Source organism: Chaetodon auriga, chromosome 1, assembly GCF_051107435.1.
Source record: "Chaetodon auriga isolate fChaAug3 chromosome 1, fChaAug3.hap1, whole genome shotgun sequence".
NCBI lineage: Eukaryota > Metazoa > Chordata > Actinopteri > Chaetodontiformes > Chaetodontidae > Chaetodon > Chaetodon auriga.
Window position 1 is genome coordinate 7515677 of NC_135074.1, and position 26807 is coordinate 7542483.

At 41.9% G+C, this 26807-nt stretch overlaps 1 protein-coding gene across 2 annotated transcripts in view; it reads left to right on the forward strand.

Annotated features, from left to right (window-relative positions):
- Positions 1–4408: 4408 nt before the first annotated feature.
- Positions 4409–26807, forward strand: part of abcc12 (ATP-binding cassette, sub-family C (CFTR/MRP), member 12) — a 39984-nt gene continuing 17585 nt past the window's right edge. Inside the window, exons 1-12 of one of the 2 annotated variants that reach the window (XM_076738641.1) lie at positions 10579–10657; positions 11718–11885; positions 12010–12236; positions 12516–12653; positions 12849–13038; positions 13145–13234; positions 13419–13608; positions 14091–14250; positions 14369–14447; positions 15163–15276; positions 15607–15771; positions 15853–16423. In XM_076738641.1, the coding sequence (XP_076594756.1) occupies positions 11781–11885; positions 12010–12236; positions 12516–12653; positions 12849–13038; positions 13145–13234; positions 13419–13608; positions 14091–14250; positions 14369–14447; positions 15163–15276; positions 15607–15771; positions 15853–15945 (1551 nt within the window). In that variant the 5' untranslated portion in view covers positions 10579–10657; positions 11718–11780 and the 3' untranslated portion in view covers positions 15946–16423. Of the gene's footprint in view, positions 4473–10578; positions 10658–11717; positions 11886–12009; positions 12237–12515; positions 12654–12848; positions 13039–13144; positions 13235–13418; positions 13609–14090; positions 14251–14368; positions 14448–15162; positions 15277–15606; positions 15772–15852; positions 16424–26807 lie in introns of those variants that run through there. The other variant, XM_076738550.1, reaches the window with a different exon arrangement.

The following is a 26807-nucleotide window of genomic DNA, read 5'->3' on the forward strand; positions in this document are numbered from 1 at the left end:
TCTGCTGCCCTTACAATTGCTGAGGTTACCTGTTTATTTATTTCATCAATGTCTCCATGCATTTCTATCCTGTTCATTGATTCCTCACTCAATCTCTGAAACTCATCCCATTCTGCTTTTTGAAATACCCATTTTAGGATCCCCCCCACTTTTTTCTCACTTCTACTCTCTCCCCCACCATGCATAAAACTGGGTAATGATCACTTCCTATTGTTGATGCTGTCCAAACTTCCCAGTTATTGATTCCAGCCAATGTGTTAGACACTAAAGTTATGTCCAATGCTGACTCAGTACCCGCTGTTATGTTTATCCTTGTTCCTCTGCCATCATTCACACTCACCAAATCCCTTTCATCCATCAAATCTTCAATGACCTGTCCATTCGTGTCTGTCTGTAACCCTCCCCATACCGTGTTGTGAGCATTGAAATCTGCACACCAAATTACCTTATTTCTGTCTTGTCCTTTTATCCTTAATAGGCTATCCAAAACCAACTTCTTACATGGATTATAGTGGTTAATTATAACCACTTTCTCCCCTCTTTCCCATACTTCCACCACTACATATTCCTGGTCCTCTCCCTTTTCCAGTAGCCTATATGGAATGTCTTGTTTGATAAATGTAGCACAACCTTCTCCTCCCCCTTGACTTCCGTCTTTCCTTATCACTGTATACCCATGTACCACGAAATCTAGATTTGGTTTTAACCACATTTCCTGCACACACATTACATCCAGGGTTCTAAATTAACTTTTTTGATCACCAGCCAATGTGGCTGGTGACCTTCTAAAGTTACCAGCCAATCAGAATTTCCACTAGCCAAATTTTTTCCCGGTGAAAATAAGAGATTATGAGTGCCACTGAATACATTTGATCATTTTATTTACATTGTTGGCATGAAAAATGCACAGAAAGTACAACACATGAAACAAAATATACACAGAAATTGCAAACATTTAATTTATACAAACAAAAAATGCTGTCAGATTAATTATTTTATAGAAGACATTTTTCCAGTAAGTATTTAGTATCATTACATTCCTAATAAAATGTATTTTTCCTTTCAACTTAAAGTGTTTCTGCTTTCGTTCTTTAATAAGAAATATATATAAGTAACAGCCATGACTTAAACACTTGCAAAAAATTGCATTGGTAATAAATTGAATTATGTGTGTACAACTAGAAAACACAAATAGTGCAGCAGTCAGTATTGCAGACTCCTTCGACTCTCCTGATGACTTCGGGCACTCTCATGGTCCTTTACTGCCTCGACTTTAAAAGTATTAGTCCCCACCACAAAATTATTCGTCTTGTTTTTTTCTTTCATGTACATGCGGCAGTCCTTACAAAACATGACGGCATTTTCGTTATCAAACACAAGCCATTCACGACCTGTCAGCCATTTAGCGTTAAACTTTCTTTTCTTCGTTTCGCACGCTTTATCGACATTCTCATCCCCTGCCTCCTTCCTCTTCTCGCCCCCAGACATCTGTCCCAACCACGCATTTAGTTTAACTTTACTTTTTACTTTTAGCTAGCTCAGGCTCCTTTTTTACAGTTCATACGCCGCCGTTCATTCTTCTTCTTCTTCTTTGTGTTTGCGTTTCCGTGGTTTCTCGCGCCGGTTGCACTACAGACTGTAGTGTGCCTGCGCACAGCCAATGGGCGTCTTGTACGTCATCACGTAGCATTACGACAGTGTTCATGGGAAATGTAGGACGGACTGTCAGGGGGACAAATGACCGAGAAGTGTAGAGCGGCTCTGACTGACATGATTGCCTAATGCATTACCGGCCAAATTGGCTAGTAAGTTTTTATTTACACCCGCCAATATGAATTTTAACCCGCATTTGGCGGATTGGCGGGTGTTAATTTAGAACCCTGATTACATCTGGTTTTTCAGCCATCTCTTTAATGAAATGCTTGAATTCCTGGCCATTAGCCAGTAAGCTCCTGGCATTCCATTGTAGGATTATTACCATAATTAGTATTACCCAACCCACGGTGTTTCCTGACTTGACTGATTAGTGAGGTTGTCCCTCACTTCTTCCCATGTCAGTCCCACTAATCCCAAATGATGCACTGCTGCTTTAACAATCAGCTGGATTTTTTCACTTTTTGACTTCACCTCAGCCGTACTGTTGACCACCCCTGCGATGACTGTTACCAAATCCCTTTTATCCACATACATCCTGTCATTTGTTCTTTGTTGCCCCTCTCGACTTCCTATTATTCCTTGATCATTGGTTCCATTATTCTGCCCCCTTGACACTCTTACAGCTTCAGCATATGATATCTTTCTTTCCACTCCACTTTTTTTTTTATCCACTTTTTGGATATTATTCTCCCTTTTCATAGCCTCACATCCTCCAAATGCCACGTTATGGGCTCCTCCACAGTTACAACATTTTGGTTGCACCCCTGTTCCACACTCTCCATACTCGTGGTCTCCGCCACACCTAGCACATCTCCTCTTCTCCTTGCAGTTCTTGGCTATGTGTCCAAACCTTTGACAGTTAAAGCACCTTAATGGTTTTGGGTCACTCATAAATCCCAGGAAAACTTTCTTAGGCACACACTTTCCTTCAAACTCAATCAATACAGTTTCGCTATCCATTCTCACTCCTTCTTTTGTTGTCTTCATTCTTTGCACATTCATTATTTTTCCTCCTTTAATATTCCTCTTAAGTTCCTCCATACTCACACTCAGTGGCACCCCTGTAATCACTCCTTTGCACCCACCACCATTTCGTGCTCCCACCCTCCCTGTGCTTGCCACCTTGTTTTTCCCCAATTCTTTCAGTTTGAGTGCCTTCTCAACTTGCTCTTTATTAGCACATTTCACCAATAAATTGCCATCACTCAGGACCTTTGCAAACTGTATCTCTCCTATTTTACTTGCTAGAATTATTGTTAGCACAAAGGGGTTGAGCTTCTTTATGTTTTCTTGTATCTTTTCATTGAACCGTATGATGACAAAATAATTCTCAGGTGTCTCGTTCTCAATATGCTCATCTCCTTCCTCCTCACTGCTATAACTGTCATCATTGCCATTCTTCTTCCTTTTATTCCTCCCATTACTCCATCCACTCGCTCCCCTTTCAAACTCACAATCTCCCCCTTCCTCCTCATCCATATCTGCCCAACTGCCTACTTCTGATCCATTCACGGAACAGTTGTGCCCAATCGCCAGGATATTATTTTCAACTCGACTGGGATCTCCCACAATCTGCCGATTATTTTTGCCCCGTCCATGCCCGGCTGACGACGCCGCCATCTCCTGCCAACCTTTCGCATCCACCGAGTTCAATTACTTCGTCGTGCGCGCCCCGACCAGACCTGAGCAGACCGTTTGATGAGGTCATCATTTGCGCGCCGGTAAATGTCTCTGGGCGAAATCCAGGCATTGTTTTTATCGGTTTTCATTGTAGGCAAAAAAACCCCCCAAAAAAACGATAACGATATAAACATATATTACGTTTTTATGCCAATATCGGGCCGATAATATCGGCCCACCGATATTATCGGACATCCCTATATTTTACATATATACTGGGAGTAGTAATACTAGTTCTAGCACTAATAGTCATAGTAGTAGCTTATACATACCAAACCTGTCTTGGCAACTTGCCGTGGCAATGCAGTCTTTGCAAATATGAAATCTAGTCTTTCTCTCCCTCTCTCTTCCCTCCAGATGATTAATGTTTTGACCAATGATGGCCACAAGTTATTCGAGGCAGTACAGTTTGGGAGTTTTTTGCTGTCTGCACCAGTCCTCTTGATTGTGTGTATAGTCTACTCCTGCTACGTTCTGGGCTACACCGCACTGACTGGAGTCACCATCTACCTCATCTTCGTCCCGTTGCAGGTCTGTCCATCAGAAAGTGCACATGTAGTTCATACATAGATATAGTTTCAAAAGCAATATTGAGGAAGTATATTGAATTATCCAGAATGGTTGCATGGAGGCCATGACATTTTTTTTACCATGTTATACAGTCAACATCCCGATTAATTAATTTCCAACAAGTCTTTATTCACTGTCATCCTAACCGATACTTTCTATACCTCAACCAAAACTACCAACACTATGTTGTCAAAGGGCATGTGTACATGCAGACTGAGGGAGCCGGGGTGCTTTGTGGGTATCAATCATCTACGTCTGAGTATATTTTTCTGCAGTTTGATTAGCTACCAGCAGGCAAATGTTTAATGTTACATACAGGGTATTTTCCTGAACTTTTTTAGCCACAAATACGATATTTGCTCTTTTGCTGCTTGTTTTCCATTGCCACCAATATTAATATTGCTTTCTCTGCTTTCAGTTTGTCTTAGCCAAGCTCATTAATAAATTCAAATGGAAAGCAGTCGGAATAACAGACAACCGTGTTCGCACAATGAATGAGATTCTCAGCAGCATCAAACTCATCAAGATGTACGCCTGGGAAGACTCCTTTGAGAAGAAGATTGAAGGTATGAAGTTCGATGGCTGCATGTTGACTGTCTGTTCCTGTGAGATACGTTTTTTATTTGTATTGTATATCAGATATCAAGGGCGTCATTCATGCTGTCCCCTTGGTGTAAACACAAAATCAATTTTGAAAGATGCATACACCACCTATGTTTCCTCTGGAGATGCTGGAAATGGCCAACACAGAGGGTGAAGATGTTTCATTAAAACAAAGTGTTTTCTTTAGATTTTGACACAAAAATGATTCTGTGGGCAAACAGTACATGAGGACATGCTCTGTGTGTGTGCAGCAGTGTGCTGCTTGGCATGTAGCCACGTGTCTGACCACTTAGGAAGTGTCCTTGTTGAACTTGAAGTGGGTGCAATCTGGCTTCCACACTGTTGTTTGTTACTGAGACCATTGCTAAAGACACTAATTTACATGTCCAGATGATTAGGATTTATACAGGAAAGATTACAGGCATGTGTCTGAGCACACAGTTGTAGAAATCCCAATTTAGAAATCATAAAGAACATTTTCTAGCCTATACCATTTTCTTTTTTTGTGTGCTCATAAACTTGTAGAGTGAACTCCAGATGGCTTTATGCATTAAATGAGACTCTGGATCTTCAACTGTCTTAACCTATATTTAAATGCTTTTAAGAGAAATTATATATGATAAATATTTCCATAGAGTAAAGTACAGTCTTCCAGGTATTTTTGAATAGACACATTCCCCTAGTTGCTACAGTGCACAGCTCCAGCCGGAGGGGTCTGAAAAGGGTTTTGAAATCAACACATTTACCTGGAGAAGTAAAGACAAACTCTTCTTCTAACATGTGATGTTGCCTTTCCTGCAGGCTTGAGGTCAAAAGAGACAAAACAACTGCGACGGGCCGGTTACATCCAGAATATAAACATCAGCATCACCAGCATCATCCCCACTATTGCCACCACTGTCACCTTCCTCGTACACACTGCATTGGACTTAAGTCTCAACACAGCTGATGTGAGTACCACAGCAGTGCAGCACATACAGCACAAGAACTTACGCCACCATGTGTGCTGTGTGACTTGACTGTTTATATGTGTGTTGAAAAAGGACATATAACCTTGTTGCTGTTGTATGTTGTGGGGTAGTGAGCATTCTTCTTTGTTATGACCAGGCCTTTACCACCATCTCCATCTTCAACTCCTTGAGGTTCTGCCTGGCTCTGATACCCCTGGCTGTTAAATACTTGGCTGAGGCTGCTGTGTCACTAAAACGCCTGAGGGTATACTCTCCTTGTATTTTTACTTCATGGCATTTTCTTCTATCTCTGTTTGTGTTCAGGGTTTGTCACTCCAACTTGAAATGCCAGCATTTACTGCATTTAGCGCTGCCGGAGATCTCAAATTCTTATAAGGGCCGTATGCTGCTGTTTCAGAAAATATTGCTGATCCAGAATCCAGAGCCCTACCTGATGCAGAAGAAGGACATTGACTCAGCCATTGTGATGAAAAATGCAACACTTTCCTGGACCAAACCAGACAGCCAGCCAGACTCGTCACCCAGCCCAGCCAATGGGATGAACGGACACAAAGTGGATGGCATGTCCCAGAATGAGAAGACTGAAACTTTGCCAACCCTGAGAAACATCTCCCTCACACTCCCTAAGGTGTGCTTTACCACAGTACAGATTTGTGACTGGACTAGATGGTGTTAAAGTGAAACTTATACTCTGTGTGTTATTTCCTGAAGGGTAAGCTGCTTGGTGTCTGTGGGAACGTGGGGAGTGGGAAGACATCACTGATTTCCAGCATGTTGGAACAGGTTGGCTCCTCTTGTCTCTTACACCATGTGTGCAAATCTCTCATATTACGTTTGCCATTTGTATTGGCCTCTCTATGTCATTTTTTTTTTCATGATTGTATCTCTGAACAAGATTTAACTGATGCCCTGTAACATACAGCACTTCTCATGGCTGTCTGCTTATTTTTGTTTTAGATGCACCTTCTGCAGGGCTCCGTCACAGCTAATGGGACATTCGCCTACGTTTCCCAGCAGGCCTGGATATTCCATGGAACTGTTCAAGAAAACATCCTGATGGGGGAACCATTCGACAAGGACAAGTAAGTAATGACATAAATGATTATCATCAGATACTGCAAATGTCACCTCTGAATATGGGAACAGCATGATGTATTGTTACTAAGGGGATATGTGATGTTAATATGTTACCACTGTTGCTTTTTACTGCAGTGACTCAAACCAATAAAACAAGTTTTTAATATGTCTTAATTGTAAGATAAGATATCTCACGTGACAAATGTTTAACTGGAGAAAGATCCTCTTGTCTTTGTGAGTTTGCGTCTGGCAAGATTGTCAAATAAGAGCAGAGGTCATCTCTGTTATCTGACAAATTTATGGTGGGAAGCCTGTCTGTGCTGATAGAGAGAGCAAACAGCGAGACCGCTGGCCTGTGCGCAGTATTTTGATGAGTCATGCCAACAGCATTTTATACTTTTGAGAAATGCTACGTTTCTGAGCTTTGTATTTTCTTGTCAACTCTCATTACTTCTCAAGTACCAGGGAGAGTACAGCCTGTCTGAGCAAAACAATTGAAAGCATTATTAAGGTGCTTATTGTAATTAGTAATAGGTAGTAAGTATGTAAAAACAACAGTGACCTCTTCGTATGATTAGAGTATGTACCAATATTCAGTATATTAATATTCATGAGCCTCTGGACACAGATGGTTATATTTCCTGAGAGCAGAATCATGTTTTATCTGTTGGTGTATTTAAGACAGACATTGTTCCAAAATTATACACCACCATTTTCTTGTTTTTATTATTCAGTAAACTGAATTAAATAACCAAATCATGCCATCAAAATGGCTCTGTTGAAAGCACTGTTCATGGTACTGACCCCTGACTGTCCAGAAATTCATTGTCTTCCTCCACAGATACAACAGAGTTGTGGATGTCTGTGGCCTCAGACCTGACCTGTTAATCCTCCCATATGGTGATCAGACTGAGGTTGGAGCTATGGACTGTTTCTTTTTCTTTTTTTTACGCTTCATAATCATTTCTTACAAGTGTAGTGTTACTTTAAATACTAATGCCCTCAGCTTTCTGCCGTTTGGTTGGCAGATTGGAGAGCGAGGGTTGAATCTGTCAGGGGGGCAGAAGCAGAGAATCAGCCTGGCCAGAGCTGTCTACTCCAGTAAGGACATCTTCCTCCTTGACGATCCGCTATCTGCTGTCGATGCCCACGTGGGAAAACACATTTTTGAAGAATGCATTAAGAAGGAGCTCCAAGGAAAATCAGTCATACTGGTCACACACCAACTGCAGGTGGGAAGATGGTCAGTTTTATTGTTTAGCAGATAATGAATCTATTAAACTTGACCTTTATCAATCACATTTGTAAACTCCTTTATACTTTTAATACAACATTTAACATTCATAGTAGCACATTTAGGAATCATTTTATATCAGATCACATCATATCGTGGTAAACCTCAAAGTAAAAGTAGACCCTCACACACCAGGAAGTGGTGTCCAATTGCTGCCACTAGTATTACCTCAATCATAAATTATGAGCAGTATTTCGATCTCTAATTTAATTACCAGCATCTGCCAAATGCCATAAATGTATGTGGACATGTGACTGGTGTTTAGACTGTGTTGGTTTGACCTCTGGCCACGATGCTGGGATGATGACGTGGTTGTGCTCATGTGTGTCTGCCAGTATCTGGAGTACTGTGATAACATTTTGGTTCTGGAGGACGGCGAGGTGCGGGAGGCTGGAGATCACCAGGCCCTGACAAAAGCCGACGGACGCTATGCTCAGCTCATCGAAAACTACAAGATAGAACAGTCCAAAGTAAAAAAAAAAAAAAAAACTACAGCACAAAAGTCAGATGTACTGTATCTCTGCTCTTTTATTGTTTTATTAGCTCAAAAACAATATAAAAATGGTTGTCTCATCGTTTCAGTTATAATAGGCAGAGGAATATGTCTTTTGCAAGGCCACAAGTTAATGGTTCATCATCTACTGTCAGGGTTTCAGTGTCAGCAGTATCACTGTGTTTTGACTTACCATTTACAGACTGAGACAGAGATGGATGAAGTGTTGCCCCAAGACACCGCCCAGATGAAGGAGGTTGAGCTAAATGATTTAGGAGACATTGGCATAGTGAACCCAGGTAAGAAAACCAAGGAAAAAAAGTTGGTTTGTGATGATCCAAAATCTCTTAAACAGGATCATTTATGATGTTTCTGTTTAAACTAAGGCTGGAGTTTATTATTGAGTTTAGTACAAAGACACACCAGGAAGATGTGTAGCACATTCTGCCGAACCTGGTGGAAGAAGCAGGTCCATAGAAGGATAGCGGATGGGCTGTAGCATGTTGTTTTCCTTTTAATTCTCTGTGGAGCAAAGTGTGATGGACTTGTAAAAAAGCCTGATAAAAGCTGATGATATAACAATATAAGATCAGTGAGCAAAGGCTTTGTGAAACAATAACAGAGCAACAAACCTGTAAGTCTGACTATCACTATACTGTGATGATAGTAACACTTTAACATTTTCTTCATTGTAGTCTGCAATAGAGAGATGATGGATTTCTTTTCTGTTGTTTTATTCATATTTCTCCAAACTGTTTGTGCTTCCCTTCAGCATTTGACATGTCAGATGAAAAGAACGATCAAACCGCAGCTGACCAAATATGTAAGTCTACAGAACTCATTCAGTTGTAATCCTGATGCTGGTACAGGGCCCACCAGTTCAGCTGTAATAGAACCTGTATCTGCAAGGAGGTTGGGCTCATGTGATTCTGTATTCACGTGGGAGTCTAAAAGCCAAAGTTAAGTGGCCAGTGTGCTTCAGCAGAAGTGATTGTTGGATGGCCGCACTGCTCCGGAAACCCCCTCCCAACCACACCCTTTCCACCATGGAACTGGGGAGGGGCTGTGTCCATCAGTTTGTTTAATTTTGCATACTGATGATGGGACATTCTCACCCACTCACCACTGTGAATGGCCAGGTGTGTGGAGGTGAGAAAGTAAGCGGGGCTTCAACTTCTCTCTCAAGATCTCTGTTTTCATCCTCGACACCAGTGTTTCCCAACCACTGTGCCGCGGCACATAAGTGTGCTTATAGATTATCCAATTACACCTGATTGGTGCTCTAAGGCTTAGAGGACCAATCAGGTGAAATCTTCCTGTGTGTCTTTCTTCAATTCCTGCAAGAATATCAGCTTTGTGTGCAACTAAACAGGCCCAGGTTTCACACTGAATAAGTAAATTGAGTAAATTGAAACAAGATTTTCATTACATTTCAATAAATATACTTTTTGTGACATTTTGGTTCGGTGGTGTACCTTGTGATTAATCTAATGTAAAATATGAGTCGTGGCTCAAAAAGGTTGGGACACACTGCTCCCCACAGCTGTTTACTTCATGTGTACAACAAACAAGTGCAGCACAATAAATTCCTTCCATGAGAGAAAACGTGAGGTCATATTTTAACAGTGATCACATCTCGCCCTCTTGTGCGATGGTGGGCTTTTCACTTTGCTCCGAGTGTGACTGTTTGTTTGGTGTCATATAAATAAATACTGTAGCGGATTTAAAATCCAAAATAACATATTTAGATACTTCTGTGGTTATGTGAATTTGAGACACATTGCATTTACGCCATTGTGAATGTGGAAAGCGTCCAGGCGACTGGATCTTCAGTGTATAGCTAATGAACATTTACACCTGTGTCACATGATGGCACAACCAAGTCAGTCAGGTCACAGGCTGGTGCAAATGGAGGTCACTTTAATGTGCTATGATTCTCTTTTCTGAAATTTCTCCACTGTGGGACTAATAAAGGTATATCTGATCTTATCTTTTCATTCCTTTCAGCCACTGTCAGTGATCAGCTGGTCAGTCAGGAGGCCTCCACAGAAGGCGCCATCTCCTGGAGGGTCTACCACCAATATATCCTGGCACTTGGAGGTCTGATACAGCACACACACATGCATGCATACATTTGCACGATTCTAAGCATTAATGCACAATTCACAAGCGCCCAAGCTGGCTGATCATGTTTGGTATGACTGTGCAGGGTACTTCGTCGCCCTCATCGCCATCCTGAACGTCGTCCTGTTGGTCGGATCCACCGCCTTCAGCAACTGGTGGCTCAGTTTTTGGGTGGGGCAGGGTAATGGGGTGAGAACCATATCTCTCTCTCTCTCTCTTTCTCTCTCTCTCTCTCTCTCTCTCTCTCTCTCTCTCTCTCTCTCTCTCTCTCTCACACACACACAGTCGTGTTTCCTTCACATTAGAGGACGTTACATTGATTTGCATTAATTTCCAGGAGACTTACCCTAACTGTAACCCTGACTTTAAAGATCAAGTTTGTAGGGCTTAGGAAGATTTATTGGCAGACATGGGATTTAATGTCCATGAGTGTGTTTTCATTAGTGTAGACTCACCTGAAACTAAGGATCGTTGTGTTTTTGTTATGTTAGATAAGATAGAACTTCAGTGATCCCACACAGGAAGTTTAGATGTTACAAACAGCAATAACAGCAAGAAAAGAGACAATAAAAGGGGTACAAAATAAAAATTAACTATATTTGTACATTGTACACAGGAAGAATATAAAAATAGCAAAAAATAGAAAAAAAATAGAAGATATAGGTAATAAAAATGTTTTCTATTACACAGATTTATAGTAGCTATTAGAATGAGCTCTTTATATCAATGTTTCTACAGTAACCCTGAATGGACAAATCAAACACTGGTTTTAAAGAGCACCTTTCACATTTTTTAGCAGCCACCGTTGGGGAGAATGAAGAGACGGGTGCTCAGTCGGTTGCAATCTGCAGCTTCACCGTTAGATGCCATTAAACCCTACACACTGGAGTTTCATCTAAACCTAACCTAAACCCAAGTCCACACCCTAAAAATTCACAATTTACATTATGAGAACTTATGTTTTGTCCCCAAACGGAACATATGTCCCCAAAATGTGGCTGCATGGACACATTTATGGCTCCGTGATATGAGATAATACATGTCCGCACACACACATGCATTTATTACCAGCCCCGGTTGGTGTGCGAGTGTGTTCTCAGTGGCAGGCATGTTGTTTGGACAACCTGAGAGCAGCAAATAGTTCTCTGTACACAGTGTGCATTCCCACTGAACTATATGGTTAAAATATTTGCAATTGCATGGAAATAATTTATTTCTCTGCATTTTTTTTCCCCACCCACCCAAAAAGACTTCAGAGCTGGGCGACATCTCACTGAACCCGGACCTGCAATTCTACCAGTTTGTTTATGGCATGTTGATGGTCGTCATGGTGCTGATTCTCGTCATCCAATGCTTCCTCTACACTGGGGTCACTTTAAAAGCTGCCTGCAAATTCCACAACCTCATGTTCAAGAATGTAATGTGACATGGCTTACCCCAAGCCTTCTATATACCAGCAAACATTCACACTTTACACGACATGCTACTGTCGCGGTCAATGAGCCACTGACAATGCTGAAGTTTTTGTGTTCCCTTCTCAGATTATCTCCAGTCCCATGAGTTTCTTCGACACGACGCCATCTGGCCGCATTCTCAACCGCTTCGCCAAAGACCAAGAGGAGGTGGATAGTGTGCTCCCTGTCCACATGGACCCTTTCTTGCAGTTTTGTATGTTGATGACCTTCACCATTGTCGTCATCTCAGCTGTCTTCCCCGCAATACTCATCGCTGTGGCTGTTATGGGAGCTTTGTTCGTCCTCATTCTCTTGTGAGTTAACACCAATTAAGTCTAAAGTGATAAAATCGATTTTTACGGGGACTGCTGGAAAAAAGGATTGGAGCAATCAATAATCTGGTATCATTGTTAGTTGTACTGATTACACGCTTAGTGAATTTAGTGATATTCGTGTAATTTGCAAGAATCAGATTTTCACTGAAATTGTTACACGTCTTAAGATTTGAAGACGTGCAACAATTTCCGTGAATCTAATAATATAATAAAGAGTTTTTACTTTTACACTGAATATCTGTTGTGATTCCTCTGCAGCATCTTTCAGAGGAGTATCCGTCACATGAAAAAGATGGAGAACATCAGTCGCTCTCCTTGCATCTCCCTCACCACCTCTACTCTGCAGGGCCTCAGCACCATCCATGCCTACAACACGAGAGACAGCCACATAAAACTGTGAGAGCCCAGACTTCCTCAACATGAAATACTGCTGTTTGTTCGCTGACCTTTCAGGCTTGCTTAGAATGTATGCTCGCCTTCAGTTCCTCTCTGCTTTACATTCATGTGGTGCAATAGCAGCAGGTGGTGTTTTTGTCGCGGTGGCTGGTGATTTTGTTAATGAAACCTGGCCTGTCCTTTGTCATATTGTAGGTTCAAGTCACTGAATGACATCAACTCCAACCACTTTTTACTGTTTCACTGTGGCACACGTTGGCTCTCTTTCTGGCTGGACTTCATGGCGTCGGCCATGACCTTGTTGGTGGCTCTGTTTGTAGTGCTCAGTGATGATGATGTCATCAATCCATCTTTGAAAGGCCTGGCACTGTCCTACACCATACAGGTAACTGTGGACGGCAAATGAATGAACAGTTCTTTTATATTTGTAAAGACACACTCTGAGCAATTGCAGCATGTGTGTTTACAGACTGTGTTTCCTTGTTGTCCAGTTGACAACCATGCTTCAGTATGTAGTGAAGCAGTCGACGGAGGTGGAGGCGAGGTTCAACTCGGTGGAGCGGCTACAGGAATACATCAAGGTCCGACTCTAGACTCGCTGCCTCAGAAAAAATAATGACACAGGTTGCCTGGCTACTGCCACCAATCCTTAAACTGGTCAGGAAGAGCACCTGATAAGGAGGCCAAAGACTTCCACTCTGTAGTTAATTGTAATCTGATGCCTCTCCTGTCCGCTCACTCAAAGCAGTTATTTATTGTGTACAGGATTGTAAGTCAGAAGCTCCCAGACACATCAAGGACGCTCAAATGCCAAAGGACTGGCCAAATAACGGAGCCATCACCTTCCAGGGCTATAAGATGAGGTACAGGGAGAATACACCCATCGTCCTGAACGGGCTCAATTTCACCATCCAAGCTGGAGAGAAGCTGGGCATTGTGGGAAGGACAGGCTCTGGTAAGACCCTGACTCAGGTACAGGCGGAGTTTAGTGTAAATTGGCAATTTCAGAAAATTGAATAAATCAAGCTTTAGAATGACTGACGAAAGAAACTATGACTAATCGTAGAAAGATTAGTCATAGTTTTAGTCAGGCTCTTAATCAGTCCTCAAAAAACACAATTTCACATATTTGATATATGGTGACAACAGTTGCAGTCTGATATTCAACTACAGACTGACCAGGATTAGTTGAATATGTCATATTACACAATAAACATACATGCAGTACAGTAAATCACTCAACCTATAGTCTATAGTGATTATAATGTGAATGTTGGAAAACATGGTTTGCAGCAATATCCTCAGATTGAAATGTGTAAATCAAAAAAATTACAAGGCATTATTTTAACCCATGACTGTAGGGTGCTTGGTGAAACCCCTGCCTCTGTAAACCATAAGGTTCACAATTCTGAGGTACTCTATGCTTCGTGTGTGCAGGGAAGTCCTCTTTAGGCGTGGCTCTGTTCAGGATGGTGGAGCCGGCAGAGGGAACCATCATGATAGACGGGGTGGACATTATGGCCATTGGTCTGCACGATCTGCGCAGCAAATTGTCCATCATCCCCCAGGATCCTGTGCTATTTATTGGCACAGTCAGGTAACCTTATCTTACCCCTAACTCCAAAAACCCTAATACTTAAACACACACACTTTTCTCATTGTGGTGTGTTAGTCACTGGTTAATCAACTGTGACAATGTGTGTATTTGCTTGCAGGTACAACCTAGACCCATTCAATAACAACACTGATGAGGACATCTGGATGGCACTGGACAAGACCTACATGAAGGACTCAGTATGTCAGCAGTACAATATGAAGCACAGCTCATTAACAGTTTTTTGTTACAGCGTGCAGTCATTTTGTCTTGGTCTACTCGTTTTCATGATACTTTTCCCAAGAATTTTGACTTTGCAATCATTTCAGCACAATGCTTTGAGACACAATGACAACTGTTTATGATGCATATCTTGAATTGTAATGTTATCTGAAACCTCTCAGTGGAAGTTGCAGCAGTGTTGCAGCTGCTGAACCCTTATTTTCAAATACAAGATTAACTTTAGCAGTGGTGGAGGAAATGTTCAGATCCTTTCCAGAAGTATTATCAGCATCGTGTATTTAAAGTATCAAAACAAAAGTAATGAAAGCACAAAAATGCGTGTGTCATGCAGTTATATCATTAGATTAATACTACTCATGGATGATGTGTAAATAGCATGTTATTGTTTTAGTTACTTGAGGTGGAGCTAGTTTGAAGTATTTTACATACTGCTGGGTAGTTCTTGAACAAAATATCTCATTTTCATTAACTGTTTTATATATTCATTTGAAAAGTAGCTGCAACTCAAGCAATAATGAAGCAGAGTAAAAAATACAGCATGTACTGCTGAAATGTTAGGAAGGAGAGGTATAAAATAGCATAAAATAAAGCTGGAAATTAACGAGTGAAGTACACTTCAGTACAGTAGTTGAGTAAAAATAATGAGTGACATTCATACGTTTGTTTGGTCAGATCTCCAAACTGGAGGGGAAACTACAGGCACCTGTGCTGGAGAATGGAGAGAACTTCTCTGTAGGAGAGAGACAGCTGATGTGTATGGCTAGAGCACTACTCCGCAACTCAAAGGTTTGTACATCCATCCGCCGCTTCTGATGTCTTATTCTGATCTCAGCTATTACCACAACCAGCCACATATCGATGTGTTGCAACACCAATCAATGTACCTGCACATGATCTCTCTATTCGCATTTGCATCAGTTACCTCACCACCACCATTATCTTTGGCCAACATGGTTACTTGTTTTTGTATTTTCACTGTTTTCAGTCATCTCGCTCAGTTCTACATATAAATCTGTCCAGTTACTCCAAACCCCCTCTACCCTGTGTCATCTTACCTCTCCCCCTTTGCAGCCAATCTCTTCGTCTACGCTAACTGTCCCTCCTGTTGTCCAACAGATCATTCTTTTGGATGAGGCGACGGCATCCATCGACGCAGAGACAGACGCCTTGATCCAGAGCACCATCAAAGACGCCTTCCAGGACTGCACCATGCTCACCATCGCCCATCGAATCAACACCGTGATGCATGCAGATCGTATTCTGGTCATGGACAAAGGAGAGGTGACGAACAAACACAAATATGCAAAGATAACGTTTGCGTGATGCTGAACCCAGACTTACAATAAGCGTTCTGTCCGACAGGCCGCAGAGCTGGACAGTCCAGATGTGCTGAAGCAAAGACCAGACTCTCTGTTCTCCTCACTCCTGGCTGCTGCCAACACTGTGAACACCTGAACCACAGAGGCCCTGCAACAGCCTAGCACCAATAAGCAGTAGTAGAGTAGAGGTTATTCATTCACACAATCATATGTTAAACAATATTGTCATGTTGAAATCTTAACTCCTTGTATCAAGTGCAAGTGAGCAACAGAGTTGTGGTTTGAAAAAAAATGTTGCTAAACAGTGATGTGTTTATCTCTCCTGACTGCTGAAACAACCACATGGAAAATGTTCTTTCACAGAGTTTTTCATAGGAGTGGATGTGATTTGTCACGTATGCTGTATTTATTTTTTTTATTAATTTTCTACGTCTTTGTCTGCTACCACTTTACAAACTACTTTGTATGAACTTTTGATCTCTTGTGTGAATATAGACTACATCTGCAATACCTTTTCAAACAACTGATGCATTTTATCATATTAAGGAGCTGTATATGAAAATATAACACATGTAACATAATCAGTGATGGAAATTTGTACGTTTCATTTACACTGTGTGCTTTTCACTGGAATGAATGGCATTTCTCCTTTTCCTTGTTGCCTCTTGTAATTTATTAACAATGTCACAATTAGAGCCGAGTACTGCTCATTGCATATTTTTACAGGCTATAGGGCTGCCTTGCACGAACAATTTTTTTTTTCTTTACCAATTGACCCACCAATAGGAAATGCTGGTTGAATGGTCGACAGCGGTTAATATTTGATAGATTTGCAAAGTCAGCAATTTTGCTGGAGGATCAGTTCATAGAGGAAGTTTGCTACCACAGTTATGGGCTTTTACAAAGAGAATTTCACACATATGGCATCAAATTCAGCCAGTATCTTATGAGGAGGAGAGTTTTCTGCTGTGAAATCCCGTTAAAGCATGACATTCCTTTCAACTGTGGTTATTGTGTTTCAGTGGCGAGGTCTCGTCCCCAGCCTGCTCTTTCAATCCCTTTTTTATCTCTCCATTCTCCATCCTCTCACCTTCCACTCGATCGGGATACACAATAAACTTATTAAGATATATAATCCTTTCACATGAAGATATAGAAGCATGACTCACTTTTTGAAAAAAGCATGTTAAGAGCTAATCTAATGAGCACTTCACACTCAAGCTGGTTTTTGCTGCTTAGAAATCCAACTTAGGAAGAAGGTGGAAAATAACCTGCCTTATATTTTAGTCTATTGCTTCGTTTGAATTGTTTACTCAGATTGTAAGGTCGGTGCAACATACATGAAGTCCAGTTCAGCACATGACAGAGCAAACAAGATTTTTTAGCTACAGTACTGGGAACTCATTAACCATGAAGGGGGATTGACAAGGCCATGTTTACCACCAATCAGTGAATCCTGAATCCCAGCTTTATGGTTAAGAAAGTGTCACAAACTGGCCCAGAGTAAGTGACAAAAATGGGAATCAGACATGACTGAAGGTCTGACAAATGAAATATGGAAACTGAGACCAAATAAAATACATTAGTCAGGTTGCTTCCTGCCACACTGACACCCTGCCTATGGACATCATGGAGAATATCCTAGGGTTGGGTTGGCTGAAAGGCACAGGTGCTGCATTCCTTGCAAGGGTCGTGTAGTGTCCAAGTCCTCCGTAACTTCATCGTAATAACTCAGCAGTAGGAAAACATAAAAAAAAAAAAAATAGTAAAATGAAGCATGAAGTTGACAGTGGTGCGTGGTGATGGCAACCTTTGCAAAAGTAAGTACTATGTGTTTGTTGTACTGGTTACTCTCCTGCCTCTCTCTACAAGGTTTATTTGGTGGGTTGAAGCAGGTAGAGGGTGAAGTCTGGCAGTGACGCACAGTAGGAGTCCACTCAGATCACATAGATAATCTGTAATCTGTTTGTAGAGCTTCAGACAACACTTAGAAGCCATATATGAACATACTGTATGGAGAATACATCCAGGACAGAACACCTTTAATAGAAATAATATGCTGGCCAGCGGAGGCTCAACGTCAAAGATAGATCAAGATATTAATCTAAGAAACGCTAAATTCAGTTTAGAAAAGCCAGTGATGAGCAAATGTTGACAAAGCTGACACCATCAGGCCAGCCATCCTGAGGAACAAGCTGGAACTTTCGGGAGTGGACCAACACCTCACATGCTGGATAGTGGACTACCTTTCAAACCGCCCACAGTATGTGAGGACATGGGACTGTGTGTCATGGACTGTCCTCTGCAGTGTAGGGGACCCTCTACACAGCTGACTTTTCCCACCTGTCACCCACCTGCCACCTGCAGAAGTTCTCTGATGACTCTGCCATTGTCGGCCTCATCACAGATGGGGACGACAGATCATACAGAGAACTCATCCAGGACTTTGTGGACTGTTGCCAGCAGAACCACCTCCTGATTAATGTGGATAAAACCAAGGAGCTAGTTGTGGACTTTCGTCGGCGCCCCTACTCTTCACCATCACCAGTGAACATCCAGGGAAGGGACACTGAGATGGTGACATCTTATAAGTACCTGGGTGTTCATCTGAACAATAAATCGGACTGGACTCAAAACACCACTGCACTTTACAAAAAAGGACAGAGCAGACTCTATCTGCTCAGGAGGCTGCGGTCTTTTGAGGTGCATGGGGCACTCCTGAAGACCTTCTATGACTCTGTTGTGGCCTCTGCCATTTTCTATGGTGTCGTCTGCTGAGGAAGCAGCATTACTACAGCTGACAGGAAGAGGCTGGACAAACTCATCAGGAAGGCCAGCTCTGTCCTGGGATGCCCTCTGGAACTGGTGGAGGAGGTGGGGGGGGGGGGGGGGGGGATGACAGCCAAGCTGTCCTCCATGACAGACAATGACTCCCACCCCCTCCAACACACACTCACTGCACTGAGGAGCTCCATCAGTGACAGGATGCTACATCCGAAGTGTGTGAAAGAGCGGTATCGCAGGTCATTCCTCCCTGCAGCTGTCAGACTGTACAATAAAAACTACTCCAAGTAATCAGTGCAATAGTCTGTGTAATAAGCTGTGCAATAAAACATGTACATAACAGTCTGTAAATACTATTTACAATTTCTTACAATTTTTTACAATTTCTTTCTTTTATTTTTATTTAAAAATTCTCATTCTTTTGTATATATTCTGATGTTTCTAATTTGCATGCACTTCTTATATTAATCTGCTCTACTGATACTGCTGTAATCTGGAATTTCCCCTTGCAGGACAAATAAAGGAATAATGAATTGAATTGAATTGAATTGAGTTACTCAGCCACAGCAGATATCTGTCATGTATTTGTACTGAAATGCTGCACTCCTTCTCAGTTATGGAACACAAGTACAAAGGCTTGAAGTGATAAGTGAGCACTGATTGTCTGACGCTGGTGCTCGTGTTGTTCCCTGTGTCTGTCTCACAGCTAGACTTGTCTTATAATCCCCACTGCTCTCAATAACACTGAATAATGTTGGTGTCTGTGCTGACGGGGCAGAGATGGCGAGGTGGGAGGAGTTCTGTGGCAGAGTGATAGACCAAATCCTGAGATGGCTGCAGCTTACTGAAGCTAGAATTATAATGGAGATATGCTAGGGCCCAGCTACCCCAGCAAAACACACACACACACACACACACACACACACACACACACACTCACAGGCAGTCACGCTCTTATAGCTGCGAGATTTATCTTTGCATTCTGTCTGTGTAGCTTCATGGGAAGCTACTATGAGTGTGGTTGCCATGGGTAACGCATGTGTGCATGCTGTTTGGGTTGGAGGTGATTAGTAGACGGCAGAGTTTGTGAGGGGGTTCACTCAGGGGCAACAAGGGACAACGTGTTTTCAGTCCGTCACTTAAAGGAAAGTCATCAATTCATCTTAACTTTGTTAATATTCAGAGTATTTGTGAGAGAACAACTGCTTGTAACTGCTTGGACTGGGTCTCTTACAGAGGTCTTTGTGCCTTGTGAGTAACAACTGATGCAGCAGGTGTTATGTTGAGGAATCCTAGCACATCCTGGATTAGAGATAACACACATCAAGGAGTTTATCCTTTACAATAAACTTGATACTAACATGGAATTTACGATGTTCTCAGCTAAGTTTCGAGTGTTAGCGTGCTAACATTTGACAGCTGATGGGAATGTCATCGTTTTGCAGGTATTTGTTGAGAATCCAAAGTATTGGACAAATTCAAACTTTGACCTGATGATGGCGTTTGACGAAAAGTTCATCCTTACAGTTCATCCTGAGGGGGGCACGATTGTCTGTATGGCAACCCATCCAATATTTGTAGGGATGTTTCACTCCAAACCGCAAATCTTTGACCTCGTGGTGGTGATAGAGGAAGAGTCAGGGGAACACCAAGGTCAGGTTGCTTTGTCTGGTAACTACAAATGTGTGTCGAAAACTAGCTCAACTAACATAATTACAATAGTAAACCTGTACATGCTATAAATCAGCATGTTAGCATTGTCACTGTGAGCATGTTAGCACACTGATGTTCGCATGCAGCTCAAAAAAGCTACTGTGCTGAGATTTTTGCTAGTTTTGCTGCCACTGTAGGTTCCCCTACATGCATGGAAAGGGAGGGGTGAGGTGAGAGCGTTGCAGTCTGCAACTTCACCTCTAGATGCCAGTAAATCATACACACCGGACCTTTAAGACTGAAGAACAAACATAAAAGTAAATCCCCTTCTCTGAGCATCATGAGTGGTGTTGAATCAAGCTAAATTGAGTCATCATTAACACATACTGTATATGAACCCAGCTTTACCCTCCTCTAGCTTTGAGTCAGAGGTGGAGGAGCAGCACGTTCATACACAGATTAGTGTGTACCTTTCTTGTAAATTGGGATCTATAGCCTGTCCCTTCATTTTCAATGCACTCGTGCACCATTTGTGCTACACTGATGTCCCCTCCACTATAATAAGCAGCTAAGTGAGTCCAGACAGGCCTGCTGATTGCCTCAGCTGCTGACGTGTGAACAGCGTATGACAGAGAGGAGCTTTAATGCATCAGTCATTATAACAATAACAGCACACACAGGTAGTTACGTGCTGTGTCATTGGAGCTGTTATTATTTTTCCATTATCATTATCACTCCCTTCTTGCTCTGTGTGAAATAGTAGGTGGTTAGTTGATTCATCCAACATGCATGGACTGTACTTGTCACATTGTTGTTGAAGATGCACTTTGAAAAGAAACCAACAAGCGTTGACGTAATGAGAGGTAGTACATGACCAGATCACACCAGTGTAATTCTACACACACTGCATTGCCTCAATATGTGTCTGCAGGTGTGTGTGAGTGTGTGCATGTGGGTTGGATATGGTAGGGCAGGAGAATGAAGTGGATAAGTTAGAATAGCTCTATATTTTAAATGATGATTGTGACTGAGGTTTCAGTGTTACTCTGCTGCTGCTAATGGAAGAGTTCCACAGAGCACAACTGGTCGTTTTAAGCAATAGATTTGGAACCATCAGATTTGGAAAAAAGTAAATAAAAAATAAACTAAAGTGTGGCTTTCTACACCCCAGAACTTACTGGGCCATCTTTGCTGTCTGAGGTATCGAAAGAAGAAGAAATTACATTTCAATGATGGTCCTCAGAGTGAAAGTTCATTTTTGACCTTGAATAGTGAAAAATAATCTTAACTCAAGGTCCTTTTACTGACTTCTGAAGCTTTACACTCAACCTCACAGGCCTGGAGTCAGTCAGTGAACCAGTCATCCAACCCACCTGTTACCACATGACCAAACTAAGACAACTCTACCATATGTGGCTGATGAGTTTGATGGTGATGAAGCATCTGTTTCCATGATCAGGACTGTGGTTTATTCTCCAGTCTGCACGCTCAGCACAGTCTAGCTCAAACTGTGACACATAGATGATGTGTTATGACAAATACTGTGAAGGTGAAGCCTTTGTGCCTTGAACACTTTACAGCCGGTGGACCAAATATCTGCTCCACTGCAGAAGTCACGTTCAAAACACGTTCAGTACATCTGTCTGACAAGGTCTAAGTATTTTTAAGCCCACAAAGGTCAAACTTATTTTCTGTTAAAATTATTTTATCAAGTGTTGTCTTATAAAGTCTTCCTCTAGTTAGATTATTATTCATATAATGGTTAGGCAGAGTTTTCTGGGGGTTAAACTCCAGATTACAGTCAGTTGTTCATTGTTGGACAAGGGTCCTCTGGACAAAAGCTTGGCAATGGCATAACTGCGAAGTGCATAGAAACGACGCACATTTTGCATGGTTGAATTATTTTCCTCGACTACATTTGGTGGGAACTGACTCAGACTCAAAAAGCTGATCTGGAAGAGCACCTGAGTTTTATGGAATCAGGTGAGTTTGAGACTTCCAAAGTCAGAGCCTTTAACAATCATCCCACTCTGACAGTTATTCCCATCTAAGCTGAATGCAGAAACGACCTGGCAGAGCTCAGTGATTGCTGCGTCATTTAGAAACACTCTAATCTTTCCTGCATTGTGCCTGAAGAGTTCATTTGATAGCTCTTGCTTACACCTCAATAACACGAAGCAGAGCGTTGCAGCCAGTGGGATTTAAAAGCATTGAGGATACTGAGTTTAACAAGCTTGATGTTTTATTTAAGAAGGTGGCGTTCTGGCCACAGTTTCACATGTTTGTGTGTGCAAGAGAGCTTTGAGGTTCCAGTGAAATCCAGTGTGGATTGTTGGAACACAATAATCAATCAGTGCATGTCGTACACACCAGTGATAGTTTCACATAAAAACTAACGTTCTGTTGCTGAAAACCCAAGATTGTCAGCAAAATCTAATTACCTGATCTGTTGAGCCAAAGGGTTCTTATTCAGCAGATTTCAGCTAAATGTGGTTGCAAATTGTTGATATGACAACAACAAACAGACAGGCGGGGTGAAAGGAGTATCTACCTCCAGCTTTTTTTAGCGTAGCTTATGTGAAAATAACACGTTGGAATCCAGGCAAAGAATGTATCAGAGGATCAATAAGAGTTAGTAAATATGGCTATTAGTACGATTGGTAGTGCAGTCAGTACTGTTACCACTTTGACATGACAGGGAGGAGCTGAATGGAGCTTTAATAATCAGTTTGGTCAGTAACAGGTGAATGAAGCGGAGTTTTCTGGACTTCCTGTTATGACCAGCAGAATGCCAAACACTTTGCACGCTGTGTAAAACATAAACTGAATGTGATCGTTTGCTAACCCTTTCTGACATATGCTCAACTGAAAACAGCACAAATACAATGCATCTAATGTTTGACCTCATCAGCTTCATTGATTTTTGTAAATATCTTCTTATTCTGAATTTGATGCAACATGCTTCAGAAAAGTTGTCACAGGAGCAACTAAAGACTGGGAAAGAAGTGGAATGCTCCAAAAACACCTGTTTGGAACATTCCACAGGTAAACAGGTTGATTGGTAACAGGTGATGGTATCATGTATAAAGGACATGACTACATTTGTTAAACTGCTGTCTGTACACAGTTCATTTGGAAATGATTCCATTCTGTCTGTTTTCATGTTTTACACAGCGTCCCAACTTGTTTGGATTGGATTGTGAGGCTTTTGAGGTGCAATGCAATACAACAAGGTGTATTTCTAATATTTAGGCCACTCCATTTATAACCATGAGGGTGCATTTTTGGCCTGATCTTTCTGAGGGTATCTTAAAGCATGATATGCTATTTAAAAAAAAAAGATCTCTTTCAGTCTCACTGCATACTCCTGCCCCTGCATTTTGCTCATGCTTTCATTTTGTAGTCCCACCACTGTGAAATCAGACCAAACCAACAACAGCCAGCAAGGAACATCACAGCGTGATGCTCCTTGCTGCTGTGGGCCTTTCTCTATTTCAATTACAAAATACAATGCCTCAGGCACTACTTTAGAAATAATTGGAATCGGAGATGCAGCCCAGCGTTTTTGGCTGAGGTGGAATAAGGACTCGGCAGTCGTGAGCTGCTCTTCTTCTGCACAATCTAGATAGAACTTTGAAATGGAGCCGTGTGAGCTGCTGCAGCCCTGTGCTGTGATGCTGGTTCAAACACATGACACGCTGAAAATGAATCAGCCATTAGTGATGGCGGAAGATGTGTCAGGATTTCCACCGTGTGAGAAAGTAGAGATAAACCTTTGGTCAGCCCGATCACTTACTGCAGCCACAGTGACGTACGAATGAGCTTCATGGCTGCACCAATGCTGCGCGTCACTTGCTAGTCAACCTCAAAGCACCTTCACTCATTACTACACACACACTTACCTTCAGTGTGTGTGTCTTCACTGTCTCATTCTCCTACATTTCATTTTTTATATAGTTAAGTGTCATTTAGGGCGATTGTGCCCTACAGAATGTAGCTAATGTTGCCATCTGCTGGACACATGTGGTAATGGTATTATTATTATCATCACAGCTGTGTGTGTGTGTGTGGACTGGACTGCACACACACACACACACACACACACACACACACACACACACACACACACACACACACACACACACGCATGCATGCATGTAAATGACAGCTAATCTTTACAACTGAGAGAAGGGAAACACCAGACTTAACACGTGTCAGCCACGCACTTTAGAAGGCTGTTTTTTACAGGAAGTCAAAGGGACTATATGTTGAAGAGACACTGTTGATGGTTTTTCAAGGGGATTTCTTTGCTTTGAAAATCATAAATAGAAAATAAAAAATTGAAAAATGTGTTCAGGGTTCACGTATGTGTTCACATATATTTATAGATGCTTGGCTCCATTTTATTATTACCGTTGTTAATTGTCACATTATATGTTGGATTATGGCTGATTTAGCTGAATTTGTTGATTGATTTTGACCTGCACATTAATCTACTGCAGACACAGTGGTGAAGTGACTATTAAAGCAGACTTTTCCTTGAACTTAAGACTCATTTAGTCTCTTTTCACTGACTCAGAGTTTAGCTTTTATTGGGATCGTTTGTAAAACAATAATTGTTTCTCCACCACTGTAGTAGTGAAACCAGTGGGGTTTTATTGTTTGCACTACTCCCTGTCAATACAAACACAACAAAAACCATCCACCATCAAGACATGACACGTAACTGGGTTTTTCTGTGATGCCATAACATCACCTCTTTAATAGAGCCGCAGCACCACCAACTAAAACCTCAAGGCAGAGTACTGTGTGGAACGCTGCTTGGTCCATATCAAAGGTAGCAAAGCGTCATCCTTTCCAAGAGAAATGGACAAACAGTTCTTTTTAGTTGTAAAAGGCAAGCGAGTGTGGCTATGTTAGTTTGTGGGGATATACTTGCAGTGAAGAAAAGGGTCAATTTCAAGCATCATTACACCTTGAAACATGCTAAACTGGATGAGCTGCTGTGGAGCTGCCAGCAAAGTAAAACCGTTCCAAAGTGTCAGTTTGTCTGGAATAATTCATGGAAATGAAGGAAACCCTGATGTGGAAACACCGTGAGAGCAAGTGTGTGTGTGATTTGACCTTCATGGTGGACATTACCAAGAAGCTCTCAGAGCTGAACCTCAAGCTCCAGCAGCTTCTCAGCTCTCTGCTTTCTAATGTGAAATCATTGGAAGTGAAATTAAAGCTGTGGAAGCTCAACTGGAGAGAGGAAACACTGAACATGTTCCTCTTCTGTAAGAAGAAAACCTGCTGTGACATCTGAATATGCTGCTGAGTGAAAACTGCTTCAGGCGTTTGGTGAGAGGTTTCAGGACATGAAAAGTAAACTAAAGGAAATGAACACGTTTGCCACGTCATTTAATGTGGAACCAGCTGATGTTCACGACAACCAACATGAAATTATTGAACTGCAGAGCAACAACCTTCTACTGTGAGCAGCTCTTTTCAAAAGTGACTCTTGCAAAGACTCAGTTCTGCATCATCATCACCATCATCATCACCATCATCATCATCATCACAACCATCTGACGCCTCACCAAAGAGAAGCAGTTCCAGTCGTTGCAGAGGTTAGTGTGATATATGTGTTCATAATTTAATATGGCCAGGGGTGGCACCAAGGGGGGCCAAGCCACCCTGATTGGTAGATGGAGTTGCCCTAAGTATACAAGTAGGAACTCCGACTTTGAGTGGCATTCCATGTGCTTTTTTTAGTAGGAAGTTGGAAATTATCAAGGTCCGAGTTGCCTGGAATGCAGCATTCGACTCTCCGTGCCCAAAAATACCAGATCCATCCTCTCATATACCCTGACTAGTATATTGACTTTTATGTGTAACTTTGGTGGAGTGCCTCTTTAAGCAGAAGGGTTAGGTCAGTCCAGGAGGCACTTGGCAGACAGACAGTCAGTTACTGTCTGATTGCCTTGTCACCAGCCACCTGCCTGCACAGCTGTTCTCCATATATTTCCCTCCTCAGTAGTAATGAGAAGAGCATTTCTTTTAAGCGGTTTGAGTGAATTCCACAAGCTCACTTTGCTGTTTTATTCTAACAAATAAACAAAGAACATACCTTTTGGGAATCTTCCAGTCCAAATCATCTACCCAAGCTGTCAGTTGCTCCTGACACCTAATTCAGAGACTTCAACAACCCGATGCTGAAGTCTGGCTCCCTCTTTGGCTCAGTGGGTGTGTGCTTTGTGTTACTGGGTTAGCTTTGTCATGGCCGGTTGTATGAACATTTTCTATGTATACGTGTATGTGCTTTGCTCTTCTCTGTGCACCTCTGCCTCTCTGCCTCTCTGCTGTGGAACCTGTGTGTGATGGGCTGCAGGTGAGCTTGGAGAGTGAACGATTGATTGTGTAAATGTCTGGGTTGTAGCCTCCCAGCTTGCAGTTTAAAGGGCTGGCTTCACCCCCCCCCCCCCCCCTCCCCTTCTCTGTTTCTGTCTGAAATGTATTTTAAATAAACCTTTAAATGGCTGCAGTGTGTGGACAGTGATTGTGTCAAGGTGGCCGTGG